Raw genomic sequence first — 19,289 nt, forward strand, 5'->3', positions numbered from 1 at the left:
CTAGCAATACATTTACACTAACCAAGAAAAGCAACATTCCAACTAGAACCCCCCTCCTCCAAAGGAATGCTATTCTTGGCAAGAGATCTTCCGAAGGAAACATCTGCAGAACCTCTGCCCGTAAGGTCAGGGGAAAGCTGAGGCAGCTAAAAACTTTTCAGTCCTAGGATCCAAGTCACAAGGGCTTAGCAATGGAACAGGATGGAAGCAAACCCAAGGGCAGATCCCTCTGTCCAAGTTCTGCAGCAGCCTCTGGTGGGTTTTGCAAGGCTGGAGAGAGGTCTCTATTTACCTGGTTGCTCAGTCAAACCACAGGAGTCAATCAGGTCCCCTTAACAATTACACAGATGGGACTTGTCATTGAGCTACATCCAATCAATAAATTATAAACTTTTGTAGGTTCTGTAGCAACAGCTATGAAAATTCCTTTCCACATATTCAAGTCCAATTCCTTGTCCTAACCCTTCCTCTTACAGAGAACAAGGAAGCTGATGGGCCGACTTCCAGAGGAAGCTCAGTGGTGACAACTCCTGATTCCACAGATTTTCCTTTCTTTCATAACCTCCTACCTTCTGTATGGAGTGTATGTATTTCAGTCAAACTTGAGTTAGAAATGAGGCAAGGCGCTGCTCAAATATCTACGAGTTCCTCAGATGACTGCATGTCAGTATCATACAATTTGATAGAATGGATTTAGGGCCACAGGAAAAAATGAGCCCTGAAATTAGGTTTTCAAAATCTAATTCAGAACTACTGTCTACTATGCAAATTCATGAGCTAAGTGAGAAAAAAACATGTTATTTAGGGATTCGACTCCTGGCAAAACCTGGGTCTCTCTTGACTGATCTAAAACCAAGTCATAATTCAAGATACTTAGTTCCAGGAGACAGTGTCAGGAACCCTCTGCACTGGGCTCTGGGAGGTTCAGATTGTATCTCTTCACCACCATTCCTGATTCTAACCCAGTGCTCACCAGATCATTTGCTCAATTTAGGTGGCTGACTGCACGCAGATGAAAGAATGTTTTACTTTGTGATTGAGAACAGTGAGCTCGTTTCTCCAGGTTCAAGGCACAAGGACAGCCTGGAAGACGAGGGCTTCCCACACAACTAAACGGGGAATTCTCAGGGGTGGGCTGGAACATTTCTGCAACTGGGCCTCTTCCAGCTGACAGGCTCTCATTATACCCTAAAGGCCCTGTGGAACTGACCTGAGATGGGTGCTGCAGACAGGCCCCACATATACACAGTTCTCAGGGGCAGGGCAGTATCCAGGTTCTTCTGTACTGACCCTTCCTATGGTCCTACGGAGCCAAAGATTTCTTTAGGTGCTGTATCAGCAAAAGGGACATCTGTTAAGACTCCCCAGCTGGAATTCATGCTAAAATCCCCATACTAATATCCTCAGAGTAGAAGAGGAAGAATCAGCCACCCTTCCTCAATAGCCAGTGGGAAAAGGGGTGGGTATCCACATGGTTATTGAGCCCATGTTTCATCAGCACAGCAAAAAGAACCAGGAAAAGACAAAGAAACCACCACAGACCTCGGGGTAGGGAGCCACAGTGTCCCAAGTCCAAGTAGGCATCTGGAAGGAAGGAGCCTACTCTAACTTAAGAGTCCTGCTCTAGGCCGGGCGCGGTGGCTCAAGCCTGTAATCCCAGCACTTTGGGAGGCCGAGACGGGCGGATCACGAGGTCAGGAGATCGAGACCATCCTGGCTAACACGGTGAAACCCCGTCTCTACTAAAAATATGAAGTATGAAGAAAAACTAGCTGGGCGACGTGGCGGGCGCCTGTAGTCCCAGCTACACCAGAGGCTGAGGCAGGAGAATGGCGTAAGCCCGGGAGGCCGAGCTGGCAGTGAGCTGAGATCCGGCCACTGCACTCCAGCCTGGGAGACAGAGCGAGACTGTCTCAAAAAAAAAAAAAAAAAAAAGAGTCCTGCTCTAACCTGGGCTCAAACCTCCCACCTACATCCTCATCTCCAGAACAAGACACATGGACGCCAGTCACCTTAAAAACTAGGTTTCTGTTTCTTTCTGGTTAGATTCTACAGCAGCAGAACTGAGGAGTGATACTATATCCTACCCAGTCCCACCACAGCCTTCCTTCCTTCCTCCCACAGAGATAACATTGTACAAAACTGTATTTACAGGAAAACCAGTTAAAAATTAAGGGTGTGTGCAAAAGTAGACAGGAGAGTCAGACATATCAATGTAGGGGCGGCTTTGGGGAATGGGGGAATTGGGTTCCACACTGGAACCCAGGGTCATGTATCATGTACCAGGTGGGGAGAAGTGTAGCCAATCTCAGCGCCAATTTGAGGGGAAGCCAGTCATTCCAGGAGAAGAGGTGAGGGGAGAGAGCTGTTGGCTTTCATAATGCAGTCTTAATTATCCAGTCACCCTCCTGCCACATGGCAGAAGCCAGGTGGCGGCGATGGTGGTGGGGGAAACAAAATACACAGTCTCTGGCAAGCCCCATAGGGAAAGGAGGGCTCAGAAGGCATAGCGGGTCCGGATATCCTCGAGTTTCTTGGACACCTCGGGTGGGGTACGGTCCAGTTCTTCAGAGACATTCTTTTGTTTGTTGGGTTCCATGGAATTGAACTGCTCACAGAGGTCTCCATCAATCACATTCTAAGATATGGAGAAAGCAAAAGGAAAAAAAATGGTGAGATGCCCAAAGAAAATGGCACATGCTAAAGCAGCAGTTGTAGGGAAAGCTGTTTTTATTTTTTAGTTTTTGAGACAGGGTCTCAACCCTATCATCCAGATTGCAGTGCAGTGGGATAATCATGGCTCATCGCACTCTCAAAACTCTGGGGCTCAGCCTCCCAATTGGCTGGGACCACAAACGTGTGCCACCACGCCCAGGCAGGAAAGCTTTTCATTCTCCACTCGATACTTGAACCCCGCTTGTAGATCCAGGAACACTATCTAAGTTGACTCTTGGTACTCAGAGTTCAGATTGGCAGAAACAGCGAAGCCTTTGCTCTGGCTGTGGTCTGCCCCGAGGGGAGCACCCTCCCTGGTATTATTCCCATCATTCTGCTCCCTGTGCTGCTCCTCTACTCAGGATCTCCCTTTCCAGCTCAGATTCCCCCAACCTACCTTCACAGGGAAGTAGTAGGAACGAAAGCTGAGGTGGTCCCGCCCACAGAGAGGGGGATGTTCAGACCGCAGGTGCATCTCCACATGCTGGAAGAAGTCATGGTCCTGGCAGAAGAAACAAAAAATCTGTCACTGAGAAGTGATTTCAACTAGTCTAGAGTTTCCACAAGCACAACGAACAGACAAGCCATTCATTTTTACCATACAAACACAAGGGAAATATCTAATCACTTTCTGACAATCACAGGTTTTTCTGCTATAACACGATAGTTAAAATCCAAAAGGAGACCTCGTGTTGTCTGCAGTGCAAAAGAGAATGCCACACATAAAGAATGGTTGTGAGGTCAGATTCCTGATCCCAGCTTCCTTTGCTGGAATAAAACATGCCGAACTCTGGCAAACCTAGAGTGGACTCCATATGGCAATGTGTGCCCCAGCAGGGATCATCCCATCAATCCTGGCAATCCTAGTCTGTGGAGTCCGGTTCTAGAGCTTTGGGCTCAGGCTAACCTTGTAAACTCGCATCAGACTGAAGCAAACCCTAGTACAGTATAAAAACAAATGGCCTGCCCCGGCGCAGTGGCTCACGCCTGTAATCCCAGTACTGTGGGAGGCCAAGGCGGACGGATCACGAGGTCAGGAGATCGAGACCATCCTCGCTAACATGGTGAAACCCCGTCTCTACTAAAAATACAAAAAATTAGCCAGGTGTGGTGGCGGTGGCCTGTAGTCCCAGTTACTTGGGAGGCTGAGGCAGGAGAAGGGCATGAACCTGGGAGGCGGAATTTGCAGTAAGCTGAGATTGTGCCACTGCACTCCAGCCTGGGTGACAGGAGACTCCATTCCAAAAAAAACAACAACAACAATAAATGGGCCTTCCCTGGGTGCGGGGGAATCAAGATTCCTATCTCCCCAAGTACTTCTGTCACTCTATAATTCCCCAGAACATTATTAATTATATGTGCGGACAAATGAATTTGACCTCTTAGGTAGATTCAACACCAAGAAACAACCTTAAAAGTCAAGGCCAGAGTAATGTGGGTGCTCTCACCTCATGGGACGTGAATGGCACAAGGATGCCAATTCCTCCAGACAAGGTGGTATAGACAAGTGATTCTGAGCCTCCAGGGATCAGCGTAGTCTTCTGTAAGGACAGCACCGTCTCTCCAACATGGTAGTTCATGATCACCTCTGCCTGTGAGTCAGAAACAAGACTAGTGACTGTGTGTACCTTCAGGAGCCTCCCTGGACTACCGAGAGCATGCAGTGCTCCCTAAGGCACATTTCACCATCTATTAACATCCAAAAACTACTATAGAGGCCAACCGTGGGAGGATTGCTTGAGCCCAGAATTTCAAGACCAGCCTGGGCAACACAGTGAGGCCTCATATACCCATACCCACAAAATTTGCCAGGTTTGGTGGCATGCACTGTAGTCCCAGCTACTCAGGAGGCTGAGGGGGAAGGAACACTTGAGCCCAGGAGGTGGAAGCTGCAGTGATCTGTGATCGTATCACCACACTACAGCCCAGGTGACCAAGTGACACCTTGTCTCAAAAACAAACAAGAAATCCAAAAATTACTAAAACCTAAAAATACTTTAAAATTCTCACATTTACTTAAGGCTTAATGCCTCATAAAACACGCTAAAGTTACTGTTCATCATCTCTTAAACGATAAGAACCATTTTGTTAAATTTATCAAGCTTGCCATAAAAAAAAAAAGGAAAACACAAAGAAAATTATAGAAAACAGCAATCACTAGGCTTGTCTTCTAAAATAGAAAGTCCAGAGATCCTCTATTAAAGCAGCATATACCTACAGGAGAAGTAAAGCCCTGGACACACCTCAGAGCAGAGGACTGGGAATGGACTCTCTCGAAGGAACTCGCTACTCTCCAAGGAGATTTTTGCAGATTGGTAAGAAAGGACTGTGGAAGGACAGCATTCAGCACAGTCGTGTGCACTGTGAATAATTCACTAAACGCAATTTCTTCAGTGACGGCCAACAGGAGAAGTGCTAAGCAGCGCCCTCCCTGGGACCATTCTGCAATCTTACCTTCTGGGAGGCCCCATTGAGCAAGCCACGGTCCCACAGGGCTTTGTTTCCTGTAGGGTCCTCATCTACTTCATCGTTGGTGTTAGGTGGGAGCCTCACCTACAAGGAAGTGACACAGGTCACAGTGCTGGGGCCCAGACCTGCTCACCTGGGTCGCCAAGCAACAGGTCTGGCCCAGGTCTTTGCAAGTCAGCCATAGGGGCACTGCCTAGACAGAGGCCTGGGCCCATGTGTCCTGCACCTGCTCTGGTGGGCAGGAGCTGTGTCTGAGGAGCAAGAAACTCAAAAGAATCGACCCATGAGCAGGAGTTTAACACAGCTAAGGGTAACATCAAAATCACACAACACAGACAACAGACGTTCCAAAGTTCTTACAAAACGTAAAAAGAAATATTAGCCATTAGCTCAAACTAAACCTATCATTAAATCATGTTCAATAGAGAGGAGGGAGATAAACCACAGAAAAATCCAAAAGACTAGTAAGAAGGCTTAAAGAACAGATTGCTTGTAGAGTTAGCTTTAGTAGGATGGAATTTTATATCCATTTTTACTCCTCAGATTTGATTCATCTTTGGCTTTACCCACAATAAACTGAGCCAGCTTTCCTATACATCACCATAACCCAAGTGAACAACACCAACTCACCACACATATGTTGCCAAACTTGTCTGCCCCAGCCACAGTGTCATAGTCCAGGAGGCTGGCTGTAGTGACCCATCGAGGGTAGGTATCATCAGCAAAGATGATAAGCTGGTTTTCATTACGCTTGTAGCGAACCCAGATGAAACTTTCTTGCACGTCAGATACAATTACCCTATGTCCAATAGTCTGGATCCCAGAGATATAATTGGCAATATGCTGGGAAAAACAAGGACAATAGTGGGTGTAATCTTGGGGTTCAGAACTCAAAGAAAGTCCAGCTTTCCGTATGACATATACAGGGTCAGCAGAACAGCAAATACCAAAAAACAGCAGTTAGCAATGAATTCTTGGTGGGGAAAAGAGCCAAATAGCTTTTATAATATGGTGCAAATATATGCCTAACTCTGAGTTACATTCCTTACAGAAGCTAGCAAAATAGAAAGCTGGTTCTTGTTTGGTAAGTCAAGAAATGAGAATCCTCTACTCCTGCTCCTCTCAAAACTCAAGGGCTGGTGCGGTTGCTCATGCCTGTAAACCCAGGACTTTGGGAGGCCAAGGTGGGTGGATCATGAAGTCAGGAGTTAAGAGACCAGCCTGGCCAACATGGTAAAACCCTGTCTCTACTAAAGATACAAAAAATCAGCCAGGCGTGGCAGCGTGCATCTATAGTCCCAGCTACTTGGGAGGCTGAGGCAGGAGAATCACTTGAACCCAGGAGGCGGAGGTTGCAGTGAGCCGAGATTGCACCACTGCACTCCAGCCTGGGCAACAGGGCGAGACTCCATCTCAGGGGGAAAAAAAAAAAAAAGCGCATAATTCTGAAGCTGGAATTGGGGTAACACAACAAGTCCTAATAAAGATAAGATTTTAAAACTCGATGTCCACCACCCCACCAGTGCCCCCGCCCTTGACATGTGAGCTAGATCTCAGCACCAACGCCAGCACACTTACCTTATTCTCGCATTTTCGGAGTAACTTCTTCTTTCCCAGGTCATAGACACGCAACAGCTTCCCCACACCAATCAACACCCTCCCTTGGAATGGGGCAATGGCAGCAGGGACCTCTTCCACCGGAGTCTATAGAGGAAAAGCACGTAATACAGCTATTACAAATGCCAGCCAGACACAGGCCCCACCTCTCCGCCTAGAAATGCCTTCTTTCACAGGAGCCTATCATTAAGAAACACACCAGTGATCTCATTTTGCTAATGAATCAGCGTGTTGGGGTGAACAGGTCCCACACGCTGCATTCACCCAGCAGAGGGATCAATGCTACAAGTGACAAGAAGTTCTGGTACCTGATGACAGCTGCCCAGAGCCTGTGCTCGGTTTAACTGGCCTTATGAAATAATAGTGAAGCTTTAGTAGCTAAGAAGTGACTGTAATTTGTGGAGGGACAGGAAAGAAATGCTAGTGAAAAATGACATCTTTTTTTTTTTTTTTTGAGACAGGGTCTCACTGTCGCTCAGGCTGGAGGGCTGTGACAGGCGTAATCACGGCTCACTATAGCCTGGACTTCCTGGGCTCAGGTGATCCTCCCACCTCAGCCTCCCAAGTAGCTGGGACTACAGGCATGTGCCATCATGCCCAACTAATAATTATCTGTATTTTTTGTAAACACTGAGTTTCACCACATTGTCCAGGCTGGTCTCAAACTCTTGGGCTCAAGTGATCTGCTCGACTCAGACTCCCAAAATGCTGGGTTTACAAGTGTGAGCCACTGCACCCAGCCTAGTGACATCTCAGTTGTAAAGGAGAGACAAATTTTATACACAAAAGGGTCTATGAAGTATTTATTAGAGGATACTCCCCTTACGGTAGGGTTGAAGGAATCCACATGCTGTCAGTGTGGAGGAGAAAATTATTTTTATTTTAATAATTATGGTAAAATAGACATAACATAAAGTTTACCATCTCAATCCTTTTTTTTTTTTTGGAGACAGAGTCTCACTCTGTCGCCCAGGCTGGAGTGCAGTGGCGCAATCTCGGCACACTACAACCTCTGCCTCCCAGGTTCAAGCAATTCTCCTGCCTTAACCTCTGGAGTAGCTGGGGTTACAGGCGCCCACCACCATGCCTGGCTGATTTTTTATTTTTAATAGAGATGGGATTTCACCACGTTGACCAGACTGGTCTTGAACCCCTTATCTCAGGTGATTCGCCCACCTCGGCCTTCCAAAGTGCTGGGATTACAGGCATGAGCCACCATGCCCAGTCATTTTTAAGTATACACTTCAGTGGCATTAAGCACATTTACTGTTGTGTAACTATCATCTCCAGCTTTTTTTTCATCTTCCCAAACTGAAACTCTGTACTCATTAAACAGTAACTTCCCAGATAATGCAGATGGAAAAGAATACTAAATCTTTTTTTTTTTTTTGACAGTCTCACTCTGCCACCCAGGCTAGAGTGCAATGGCACAATCTCAGCTCACTGCAACCTCCGCCTTCCGGGTTCAAGTGAGTCTCTTGCCTCAGCCTCCCAAGTAGCTAGGATAACAGGTGCGTGCCACCATGCCTGGCTGATTTTTGTATTTTTAGTAGAGACGGGCTTTCACCATGTTGGTCGGGCTGGTACCAAAGTGCTGGGATTACAGGTGTGAGCCACCGCACCCAGCCAGAATATTAATTATTTAAACTGCTGAATTTTGGCCACAAATTGTTGCCCGCTTATTAAAACAGTAAGAAAGGGACCGATTCAATGTGCATCCATCTCCCCATTATGGGTGGTTAGCACAAAGCCTTCCTGTGGAATGCACAGGCACAAGAGCATCACCGCAGCTAGAAGGCCCCAGCATTTTCCATGTGCTGGTAAGAGACGGATTGGAATCAAGGAGCTGGTCTCCAAAAGACCTGACCCATAACATAAGCAAAAGTGAGAGAATTCAATAGGACTTAAGATCTAGGAGAACCACTCACTGGCTGATTCCTACCTTGTGCAAAAACTCCAGTTTTTCCCCATTGTTCACAAGCTTGTAAGTATAGACGAAGCCCCCTGCCACAGATCGGGGGTTCAGTATCAGGTCCTTGGCCACACCCACCAGCACATACCAGTCTTCACCAGTGTTGGAGAACCTGCACACAGCCACACTACACACAGAGTAAGAAGCAAGAGTAAGGCCTTCATCAAAACCCAGAGAGCTCCTGTTCCAGTCTACCAAACCCTGAAATGTCCTGGGCTCCTTACCTAAAAGCTGCCTCATTCTGTTCCAGCTGGACAAGGTCCAGTGTGTTCCCCTGAATGGGATTCATCACTCGGATCACAGAGGCCCACTGCCCATTGCCAGCCTTGGGAGCTCCAAAGATGGATTCAGGGAGGTTTTCATTGAGGAATGCTGCTGCCATCTCTGCGGCCAGCTCCCGCTCATCCTCCCCTGCTGCTTCCACCATTTCCTAAACCCAAAAAAACAAACAACTGAGTTGGTGTGTTCAGAGGTAGGGGCTGGCTGAGAAGAGGATAGGTAGCAAGAACACTCCAAGGGGTTCTTTTTTTTTTTGAGAAGGAGTCTCGCTCTGTTGCCCAGGCTGGAGTGCAGTGGCACAATCTTGGCTCACTGCAAGCTCCGCCTCCCGGGTTCACGTCATTCTCCTGCCTCAGCCTCCCGTGTAGCTGGGACTACAGGCGCCCGCCACCACGCCCGGCTAATTTTTTTTTTTTTTTTTGTATTTTTAGTAGAGACGGGGTTTCACCATGTTAGCCAGGATGGTCTCGATCTCCTGACCTCGTGATCCGCCCGTCTCGGCCTCCCAAAGTGCTGGGATTACGGGCATGAGCCACCGCGCCCGGCCCCAAGGGGTTCTTAATACATAAAGCAGCAAAGTCAGCCGTCCCAACCAGGATTTCCCAACATGAATATTAAAAGGAAAGGTGTACAGACTAGGGAAGACAGATCACAAAAGGGAAATCCAGACATTGCTAGTTACATATTAGTAGAAAACACCAAAGAGAACAATAGCTGTGACTAGTGGCTTGAGAAAATGACAATGGAAACTCCATTTTTCCTATCCAACCCATCTGATTTCTCTTACTAAGACTACTCTGTCTCCACTCTTTAAGGCTGGATACAGTTCTACGTGGTTGTAGCTATTTGGTTTTTGCTAGGCAATGAGTTCTATAAAGAGCTGGTATTGTGGAGAACATGAAAGCTGTCTCCTTTGGGCCCAAATCCAGGAAATACAGTCTATTTTGGAAGCTCAAAGACTGGAGAATTCTGTTTCAGAGAGGGAACTTAATTGTGAATAAATGGAGGTCAGAGTATAGTCCTGGGTTACAAGAAAGGCTCTAACATGAAGTACTTTGGGGCAAAGGCCTCTGCTTAAAGAAGCTGAAAAGAGCCTAGATCTTTAAAAACAAAGAATATAACAACAATTACAGGAGTTTAAACTTTTGACAGAGTCTCATGTCCAGAGTGCCACTGGTATGCAGTGGAGTGTGCCAATATACCAGGAGTGCACCAACACACCAGGCTATCTTTCAAAATTTTTAATAGAGATGCAGTTTTGCTATGTTGCCCAGGCTGGTCTCGAACTAGCAATCCTCCCATTTCAGCCTCCCAAAGTGCTGAGCAGTTAAAACTTTTCAACGTAATTTCACACATCTTTTAACAGAACCCCTGAACGTTAGTCTCATTACCTCTGCCATCTGCTGCTTTCTCTGAGCTTTTGTGGCCTCAGTGTAGGCATTGTGGTCCGTTTCAATGATAATAAGGTTGTTACTCTCAGGGTGGATGACAAATTTCCTGGGTGTGTACTGCAGTGGGAAGGCTACTTGATTGAAGACAGCACCGAGCTTCTCTAATGCCAAAATCCTATGACAGAAAAGCAAGGCAGTTATTTAATACTCACTCAGGACCTAGAAATTGGTGTTGAAATAGGCTTTGAGCAGTCAATAAACACACCAATCCCCGAAGCTCTAACGCTGGCATTAGGCAACATTAAACAACAGCCTCCTAATCTAGAAAACTGCACTGCAGACACAGAGATCCGGGAAGGGCCTTCCCATTTGGCAACACCCTACCACAATTCATGGCAATTCTAGTTCTCACCAATGAAACACAAACGATTGCCAAAAGATTTTTTTTAATCACTCTAATGATAATAAAGTGCCCAATCCCAAATTTGTTGTGATCACTGTAATTACCTGAACATATATGGTATCTGTAGTGACTGTGCTTCATAAAATAAAGTGGATGCCTTTGTGAACAAAAATCACCTCAGTTTTGGAAAACTATGACAATGCAAGCTATGACAATGCAAACTATGACAGCAAATAGGGGACCTACAAATTTCTGTCAAATTGGACAGAGATGCACACATAAGCCAAACTATGTGCAAAACGGGCAGAACCCAGGTACCCTAAAAAATATAGTTACCTGATCTCTAGTGATGGAGTTTTATTTGTAGTTTATTCTCTACATTAAAAAAGACATGGGCTGGGCACAGTGGCTCACGGCTGTAATCTCAGCACTTTGGGAGGCCGAAGCGGGCAGATCACCTAAGGCTAGGAGTTCAAGACCAGCCTGGGCAACATGGTGAAACACCAACTCTATTGAAAATACCAAAGAAAAGCTGAGTATGGTGGCATGCACCTGTAGTCCCAGCTACTTGGGAGGCTGAGGTGGGAGAATCTCTTGAGCTTAGGAGCTCAAGACCAGCCTAGGCACCGAGGTGAAATCCTGTCTCTATTTAAAAAACCACAAAAATCAGACGGGCATGATGGCATGTGCTTATAGTCCCACCAGGTACTTGAGAGGTTGAGGCAGAAATAGCTTGAGTCCAGGAAGTTGGGGCTGCAGTGAGCCATGATCACACCACTGCACTCCAACCTGTACAACAGAGCAAGACCTTGTCTCAAAAAAATAAATTTAAAAATAAAAATAATTTAAAAAATGAACTGCCCCCAAGCACTATGCTTTTATGTCTCACAGTCATCTTCCCTGATTTAGTTTTGGGGGGAATTAAGTTCTGCTCCTAGGAAAGCCTAAAAATCTGTAGGGATTGTCTAAATCTATAGGAATTCAGGAGGTAGGGACCACAGATGAGGATACAAGGCTGGCTTAAAAGCCAAGGAGAACACTGACAGGCAGGTGTGCATGTGGGTGAAGCATTCCAGCACAGGCAGAGATTTAAAAAATATTAGTGATGTAGAGGAGTGCAGGGAGATCAACTCTGCTAGAGCAGAAGATAAATACAAAGATGACAGAAAGAAAAAGGACAATGACCATGAAAAGATCCTGAAAGTTGCTGCAAAGAAATTTTGAGAGCTCATTTGATAAGCAATAGTGATTAATCTATCAAGAGGCCATAGTTTCATTATGAACAGCCAATAATTATAACCAAGATGTGAACAACTTTGGTGGCTTAATTTTAAAAGCCCCCAAAAACTTGAGGAAGCCAAACTCACTGGGTTATTTTAGGTTCTTTTCCATCTTGCAAGCAGTATTACATATAGTGCTCAAACTTCACATCAATATTATCAGGAAGAACAGTTCTGTCAACTTTTTTTCATGTAGGTTAAAATTTAAGATTTAATACCACAAATGACAAGACAGAGTAAGAAAGGTTATCAATGCAGTGATCCAATACTTGCTCTAAAATGAATCCAATGGCAATGCCCTTTCGCTAGAAAATAAAAATCTGAAATCTCAGGAAGATTGGACTGTATTAAAGCTTTGCCTTGAAAGTCTTAACAGAAGCTAAAACACCGAAACTTGGCTCTCAGGTACTAAAATGCTGAGCCAAATGAAGGTTTCAATTGCAACACACAAGCTTCATGGTAAAGTCGGCTCTCTGCCACCTCTTCACAGCCTCCTCCAACACTCTGGCAGAACCAGTCTGAGCCCTTGGCAGAAAGGCTTCCTGCTGAGCTTCAAACACTCACTCACTCACCGCAGGGTGTTGGTGGAGATGGCCACAATGCCCTCGGGACACTGTTCTGAGGCAAAACCCGATGCAAATTCCAGTGTCTCGTAAGACAGGGGGGTGAGATGGAAGCGAGATTGGTAAGAATAGCTCAACCATGAGCGGCTTGACATGGCCAATACCTGAGGGGAAAAAAAACCAGCTCCAATAAGGTTTGGGAAAAAATACAAACATGGTAAGGTGAACAAAAGCCCTATCCCCAAATTTCAATCTGCAGAGTATCCTAAGATATTCTAGAAATCTAACAGGCTATCTTAAGAAAAAGAGGGCTAGAGAGAGGCACCATGGCTTAGCATATGTGAAAAGCATGGGCTACGAGCCATATGATCTAGACTAATCACTTCATCTCTCAAAGCCTGCTTCCACGTGTGTAAAATGAAAATAGTACCACAAGGCTGGGCAGCTGCAAGAATTAAATAGAACGAAGGCCAGGTGAGGTGGCTCATGCCTATAATCCCAGCACTTTGGGAGGCCAAGGTGGGCAGATCACCTGAAGTCAGGAGTTCAAGACCAACTTGGCCAACATAGTGAAACCCCATCCTTACTAAAAATACAAAAATTAGCCGGGCCTGGTGGCATGCACCTGTAATCCCAGCTACTCGGGAGGCTGAGGCAAGAGAATCGCTTGAACCCAGGAGGTGGAGGTTGCGGTGAGCCAAGCTTGCACCATTGCATTCCAGCCTGGGTGATAGAGTGAGACTCCATCTCAAAAAAAAAAAAGAATTAAATGGAATCAGCACAGTGCCCAGAAACACTAACATTCTTAACTATAAGGGATACAATGTTTCCTAATCTCTTTCACATTAGGTAGTAAACTTGACACTGATCTAAGACTGGGATAAAACCCGAGAATTCTCACGGCTAGTGGTGTCCTAGAGGGGAGGTTTCCAGCCCTATTTGACCAGCCAGAGGGCTAAAGGGATCGAAATCTCAACCCAACTATAACCAAATCATGACATGGTGCCATGGAGCCCCAATGAGGTTAGGAAACTCAGGACTCCCCACATGAAGGAAACCAATCAAGATGGAGTGGCAAATTAGTGAAAGTAAAGCTTACAACAAAGATTGTTTTCAGATGGTGCCACTAAAATCCCAAACATGTTGCCTGTCCCCAACCTTCATTACTTACTGCCTCCTGGCCTTGCATTCGGACTCGGAACAGCTTCACAGGACGGGATCCCAGGTACCGAGTGCGAGTGTCAGACAAATCCCCAGTGACAGGGTCCAGGACAGTCCTCAGCAGCACACCGTTCTAATCAAAAGGAGAGGAGCAGGTGAAGCCTGATGGAAGCTTATCAGCTATGACAGGAAAACCTCTCCCTTGGCTACTTCATATAAGAAATTAGAGCAGATGGAAAGAAATGACTTGGTTGTTTAAAAAAGATCCTAATAATCAGATACCCATTCATTTATTCTCTCACTAAATCACTTAATCATTCAAAGTTATGGAGCATCCACTAAGTAAAAACACACTTATTTTTCACTATATCTTCTTAATATTTCTTTTTACCATGTATGTTAAATCCTTCTTCACTATTGTATATTTCAAATAAATAATTAAATAACCACAAAGACCATGGTTCCTAAACAGCACTTCTTTTTAAAGGAACAAGGTTCCTAAAAGGAATGACTAGTTTGGGGCTGGGGCAAGAATGTTCCAGATGCATGTGGAGACACTTTCTTGTGCAACAAGGCAAGGAAACCCCTACAAATTGTGGGGTCATGTTAAAAGGACAAAGGAAGTAACTTCAAATAGAAATTCCCACTATTCTAGAATGAGGCAATTTACCACCCCCCAGCCCCTCAAAAAAAAGCCAGGTGAGGTGGCTCACATCTATAATCACAACACTGTGGAAGGCCAAGGAAGGATGCTTGAGGCCAAGAGCTCAAGAACAACCTGGCCAACATAGTGAGACTCTGTCTCTGTTTAAAAAAAGAGGAGTTTTAAGCACAAACACATAAAAATCCACAAGTTTATGATGTTACTCTATTTTTTTTTTTAATTTTTATTTATTTCTTGAGACAGGGTCTGTCACCCAGGCTGGAGTACGGTGCCACAGTCTTGGTTTACTACAGCCTCCACCTCCCAGGCTCAAGCAATCCTCCCGCCTCAGCTTCCCAAGGAGCTAAGCTCAAGCGATCCACCCACCTTAGCCTCTCAAAGTGCTGGGATTACAGCACCTGACCAGTGTTACTCTAAAAAACAGCAAAAAACCCACTTTATGGGTCCCCACTGAAGGGAGTGCTGTGGCCCTCACTCCTTACTCTAAAAACAGGTGAACAATGAGAAAAAAGTACTTATCCTTTTCCTGTATGAACTGTACTTAGCGTAAGCAAAGGAATGATGCAAATTTTGTCTTTATAACTCCAACTAATTAAATCCCAAAAGAAATAAATCATTTTCCAACTACTAATGAAAGAATGAACCTAGGCAATGTGTGTAATAGCTTTAAGTAAAAGGTTGACGGGAACTTTAACACAGACACAGATAAACATCCCAACATCACTGTGAGTGGGACAACCAGACATTACACACCTCCTGACATGATGCAATAGGAGTGAACAGCACCACCTATATTCCCGTCCCCCTCCCCTAATAGTGAAATCTGAATCTAACCAACTTTCTTCTTCTGCAATATCTGATACTATAGCTACCCCAAGCCACATGTGGCTAGTCAGAACTGAGACAGGACCAGGTGTGGTTTCTCACACCTGTAATCCCAGCCCTTTGGGAGGCCAAGGCGGGTGGATCGCTTGAGCTCAGGAGGTCAAGATTAGCCAGAGCAACATGGCAAAACCCCATCTCTACTAGAAACAAGAAAAATTAGCCGGGAGTAGTGGTGCACACCATAATCCCGGCTACTCAAGAGGCTCAGGCATGAGAATCGCTTGAACCCAGGAGACAAAGGCTGCAGTGAGCTGAGATCACACCACTGCACTCCAGCCTGGGCAATGGAGTAAGACTCTGTCTCAAGGAAGAAATTATTTTTTTAATAAAAATAAATTTTAAAGAGAACTAAGACGTTAAGTGTAAAGTGCCAAATACCAGATTTCAGACTTAGTTTTAAAAAAAGAGAGAGAGAAAAAGGTAAAATAGCTCAGCAATTTTTATATTAACTACATGTTGGAATGATTTTAGATATACAGAGTTAATAAAACATCAAAACTGGCCAGGCACGGTGGTTCATGCCTGCATTCCCACCAGCACTTTTGGAGGCCAATATAGGAGGATTGGTTGAGGCCAGGAGTTCAAGAGAAGACCAGCCTGAGCAACACAGCGAGACCCTGTCTCTGCTTTTTTTTTTAAAGGAAAAAAAAAATTAAAATTACTTTTTTCCTGTTTGTGGCTACTAGAAAATTTAAATTACACCTGTAGCTCACCTTACATTTCTAAGGGACGGCATGGTCTAATACTCTACCCACCAGCTTGATACAGAGGATACAGGAACATTGAACACACAAGGAATGACTTTAAAGTCCAGAAGGTGGGAAATGCTACAAGACAAATGATCTTATCTTGTTATGCTTCAAAACGGGGTAGGACAGTTTAATAGACATAAAAAGACAGATGAAGCAAATGGAAAAAGCACAGACTGCTACGCTGAGATCCTGAGGACAACCAACTATAAAGACACATTGGGGGAAAGAAGAACAGGGAAAACTGGAACATGGTAGTAAGGAACTATTGTTATATTTTGCTGAGCATAATACTAATATCTTACAAAAACAGACATCTGTTGGAGCTACATTATCAAGTATTTGTAGATGAAATGATAGATCTTGGATTTGCTTTAAAATAGCCCAGGGAAAAGACAAAACAACAACAGCAGAATGTTGTTGATAGCTGTTAAAACTAAAAAAGAAAAGATAGAAAACCCATGTGGCAGCCCATAAAAATCCAACAAAAGAAAAAAAACTAAAAAAGAAAAATAACAACCACCCTCCCCCCAAAAAAAGGGGTACATGGAAGTTGATTGTATTAGTCTCTCTAACTTCTGGCTATGTTTGAGATTTCTAAATTAGGAAGTAAAATTAAAAAGCAAAAAGTACCTGGGCTAGATTACTTAGATGTTTCTGAGTCAATAATCATTAGGGTAAATGAAAAGCATATGATCAAAAATCCTAACACTCTTAGGATCAAAGCACACCTTTTTTTCACGGCACAAAGAGCTCAGCAACTTTGACAACAGAGAACATTTAGGGGTCCTTTATTGCTAATGAAGACAATGATGAACTGAGAGGTATCTGTTTCTGCTTCTGAAACTAATGAATAGTGGGAACTACAGTTGATCCTTGAGGAACCCAGCCAGTTCTGACTTAGAGTAGCTATCAAAAAGCATTTGATCAAAATATTTCTTTCCCAGCCTGATTTGTTCAAATTAAAGAGCTGAGAAAAGTGGAACCCAGAGTGACACTGTTTACTTTTCATAGGTGAGGATCTGAAACCACGGGCAGAGGAAACGCCTGTTACCAAACAAAGGAGTGTGTGAAACCTACAGAAGGCCTGATGTCCACAATGTGGGCCTCTGGATCTCTTACCTGTAGCCCAATATTCAGGTATAGGAAGCCAATCGAGCCCCTCTCACCCAGCTCATCCTGCTTCTCCGTCCCACCCATTTCCACGATACACAAGGACTCAGGCTGGGCTGGGAGAGCCTGCATGCTTAGAGGCTGCAAACAGTCCTGAGAGGGAGAGAAAAATCATAAAAACACAGAAAATGACAATTTTAGGAAAAAAACATACCCAGAGAAATCTAATTCTAGGATTGAAAAAGTACTTCCTTATGCACAGAAAAAACCCTGGGAGTGAGTTCTAAGAGAGTATTGGGTTATTAGTTATACTCAATCTCAGAATAAGCTTCGGGAAGATCATGCTTTACTCCTTGTGTCAAAGAAGATACTGGTAAAGGTAATTAAGCAAAGCACACCTCCCGAAAAGTCATCTAGGGTCCTGCAGCAAGTCAAATTTATGCAGTCTTGGTTTTTAACTAAAAAAAGGGAGTTGAGGTTTAAGCCAAAGAAACATTTCTGTAGTCTCAGATCATATCCTTAAACCACAGCAGGAAACTCCTGGAACACACTGCAACGACAAGAGAAGCAGCAGGTATGGATTCTGGGGTCTAACCCAGTTGATCTCAGAGATGGATATCAGGAGTGGGCCAGATGCTCAGGTTCCAACCAGATGATCCTTGAAGCTCAGAGTGTCACTCACTGAGGGGTCCAGGGAGATGATTCTGACAGTGTTGTCCACAAGCCCCACAGCCAGGAAGCGAGACCGCTGCTCTCCAGGGGGTACATTGGCCAGACTCATGCACACCACATCCGCTGACATCTCCTTCCGTTCTGTGTACTCATTCAGCTGCCCTGACTACAGGAGGAAAGACAGAGCGAGATCAAAACTACAAAGGGGTGGGTCTAGATGCTCCAATTCACCCCAAAACCCTGGATCCAGAGAATGAGGGACGGCTGTTGTATTTGGTTCTGCATACTCTCACTCCTCTTACTATAATCAATGACAAGAATTTCTCTACCTGAGTTCTCAAGACTGAATTTAACAGGCTCACAGCAAGCAAAATGAGTATCTTCCATCAATAAGAGAATGAACAAGGTCAATGTGCCACAAATTTTCTTAGCCAACTTTGCTCTCAGGAAATGGAGATATATAAAACTGTTTATGTGTTTACAAGAATACTTTGGGTGAAGGGAATTCAAATATAGTTGAAGACAAATCTCAACCAAAGGTACAGTAAGGCTACAAATCTGGCCATACTAGAGCCCTCCTGAGAGCAAGATAATTATATGTACTGAACATTCTTCCATATAGAAGTTTTCTGAAATGGATTCAGACTGCAGAAATTAATTCTATGCCAAATATTTGTTGGAAAAGTAGAGGGTAAAATGCAGGAGGAGCAAGTGTTTCATCGCTAATAGGGGAATTCATAACTCCACCCAGAATTAGATATCAACTTACCCTTTTCCCCATCTCTGTAAAGGCCCAAATTGGTTTGTGAACACTGTCACTCCAACTCGTTTTTCTTTTTTTTTTTGAGATGGAGTCTCGCTCTGTCGCCAGGCTGGAGTGCAGTGGCGTGATCTCAGCTCACTGCAACCTCCGCCTCCCAGGTTCAAGGAATTCTCCTGCCTCAGCCTCCTGAGTAGCTAGGACTACAAGTGTGTGTCACCACGTCCATTGATTTTTGTATTTTTAGTAGAGACGGGGTTTCACCATACTGTCATCTAAATGACTAATTACATTGCCCATCTTTCCCTCTGGACCCTATACTAAGTCCCACAGTGAATGATAAAATAACATACGGGATCCATCTCGAAATAGACCAACTCTCCTCCCGTCAGGGCAATCACCACTTGTCGCTGGTTCACTGCACACTTCACAATTGTTTTCTTTCCAGGGGTCTTCCACTCATTGACTCTCTTGTCTGCTCGTATGTGCCGAATGCCATCTGGATAGACCTAGAGTAAGTAACAGAAAGAAACCTGACTTTAACAATTTGATTCATCACTCAGAATGACCCTCACATCTATCAGATCTGTCACTAC

The 19,289-nt window shown here is 44.7% G+C and overlaps 1 protein-coding gene across 1 annotated transcript in view; it reads right to left on the reverse strand.

The window, feature by feature from the left end:
* Nucleotides 1–2,008: 2,008 nt before the first annotated feature.
* SF3B3 (splicing factor 3b subunit 3) overlaps nt 2,009–19,289 on the reverse strand; it is a 52,704-nt gene continuing 35,423 nt past the window's right edge. The window contains exons 13-26 of the mRNA XM_023210381.1: nt 19,047–19,202; nt 17,944–18,099; nt 17,271–17,414; nt 13,861–13,983; nt 12,699–12,853; nt 10,444–10,618; nt 8,998–9,203; nt 8,744–8,900; nt 6,763–6,888; nt 5,815–6,027; nt 5,170–5,268; nt 4,164–4,307; nt 3,113–3,217; nt 2,009–2,638 (exon numbers count right to left, since the gene is read on the reverse strand). Of these exons, the coding sequence (XP_023066149.1) occupies nt 2,498–2,638; nt 3,113–3,217; nt 4,164–4,307; nt 5,170–5,268; nt 5,815–6,027; nt 6,763–6,888; nt 8,744–8,900; nt 8,998–9,203; nt 10,444–10,618; nt 12,699–12,853; nt 13,861–13,983; nt 17,271–17,414; nt 17,944–18,099; nt 19,047–19,202 (2,100 nt within the window). The 3' untranslated portion in view covers nt 2,009–2,497. The remainder of the gene's footprint in view (nt 2,639–3,112; nt 3,218–4,163; nt 4,308–5,169; nt 5,269–5,814; nt 6,028–6,762; nt 6,889–8,743; nt 8,901–8,997; nt 9,204–10,443; nt 10,619–12,698; nt 12,854–13,860; nt 13,984–17,270; nt 17,415–17,943; nt 18,100–19,046; nt 19,203–19,289) is intronic.

This window comes from Piliocolobus tephrosceles, chromosome 17 (genome assembly GCF_002776525.5).
Source record: "Piliocolobus tephrosceles isolate RC106 chromosome 17, ASM277652v3, whole genome shotgun sequence".
Taxonomy (NCBI): domain Eukaryota; kingdom Metazoa; phylum Chordata; class Mammalia; order Primates; family Cercopithecidae; genus Piliocolobus; species Piliocolobus tephrosceles.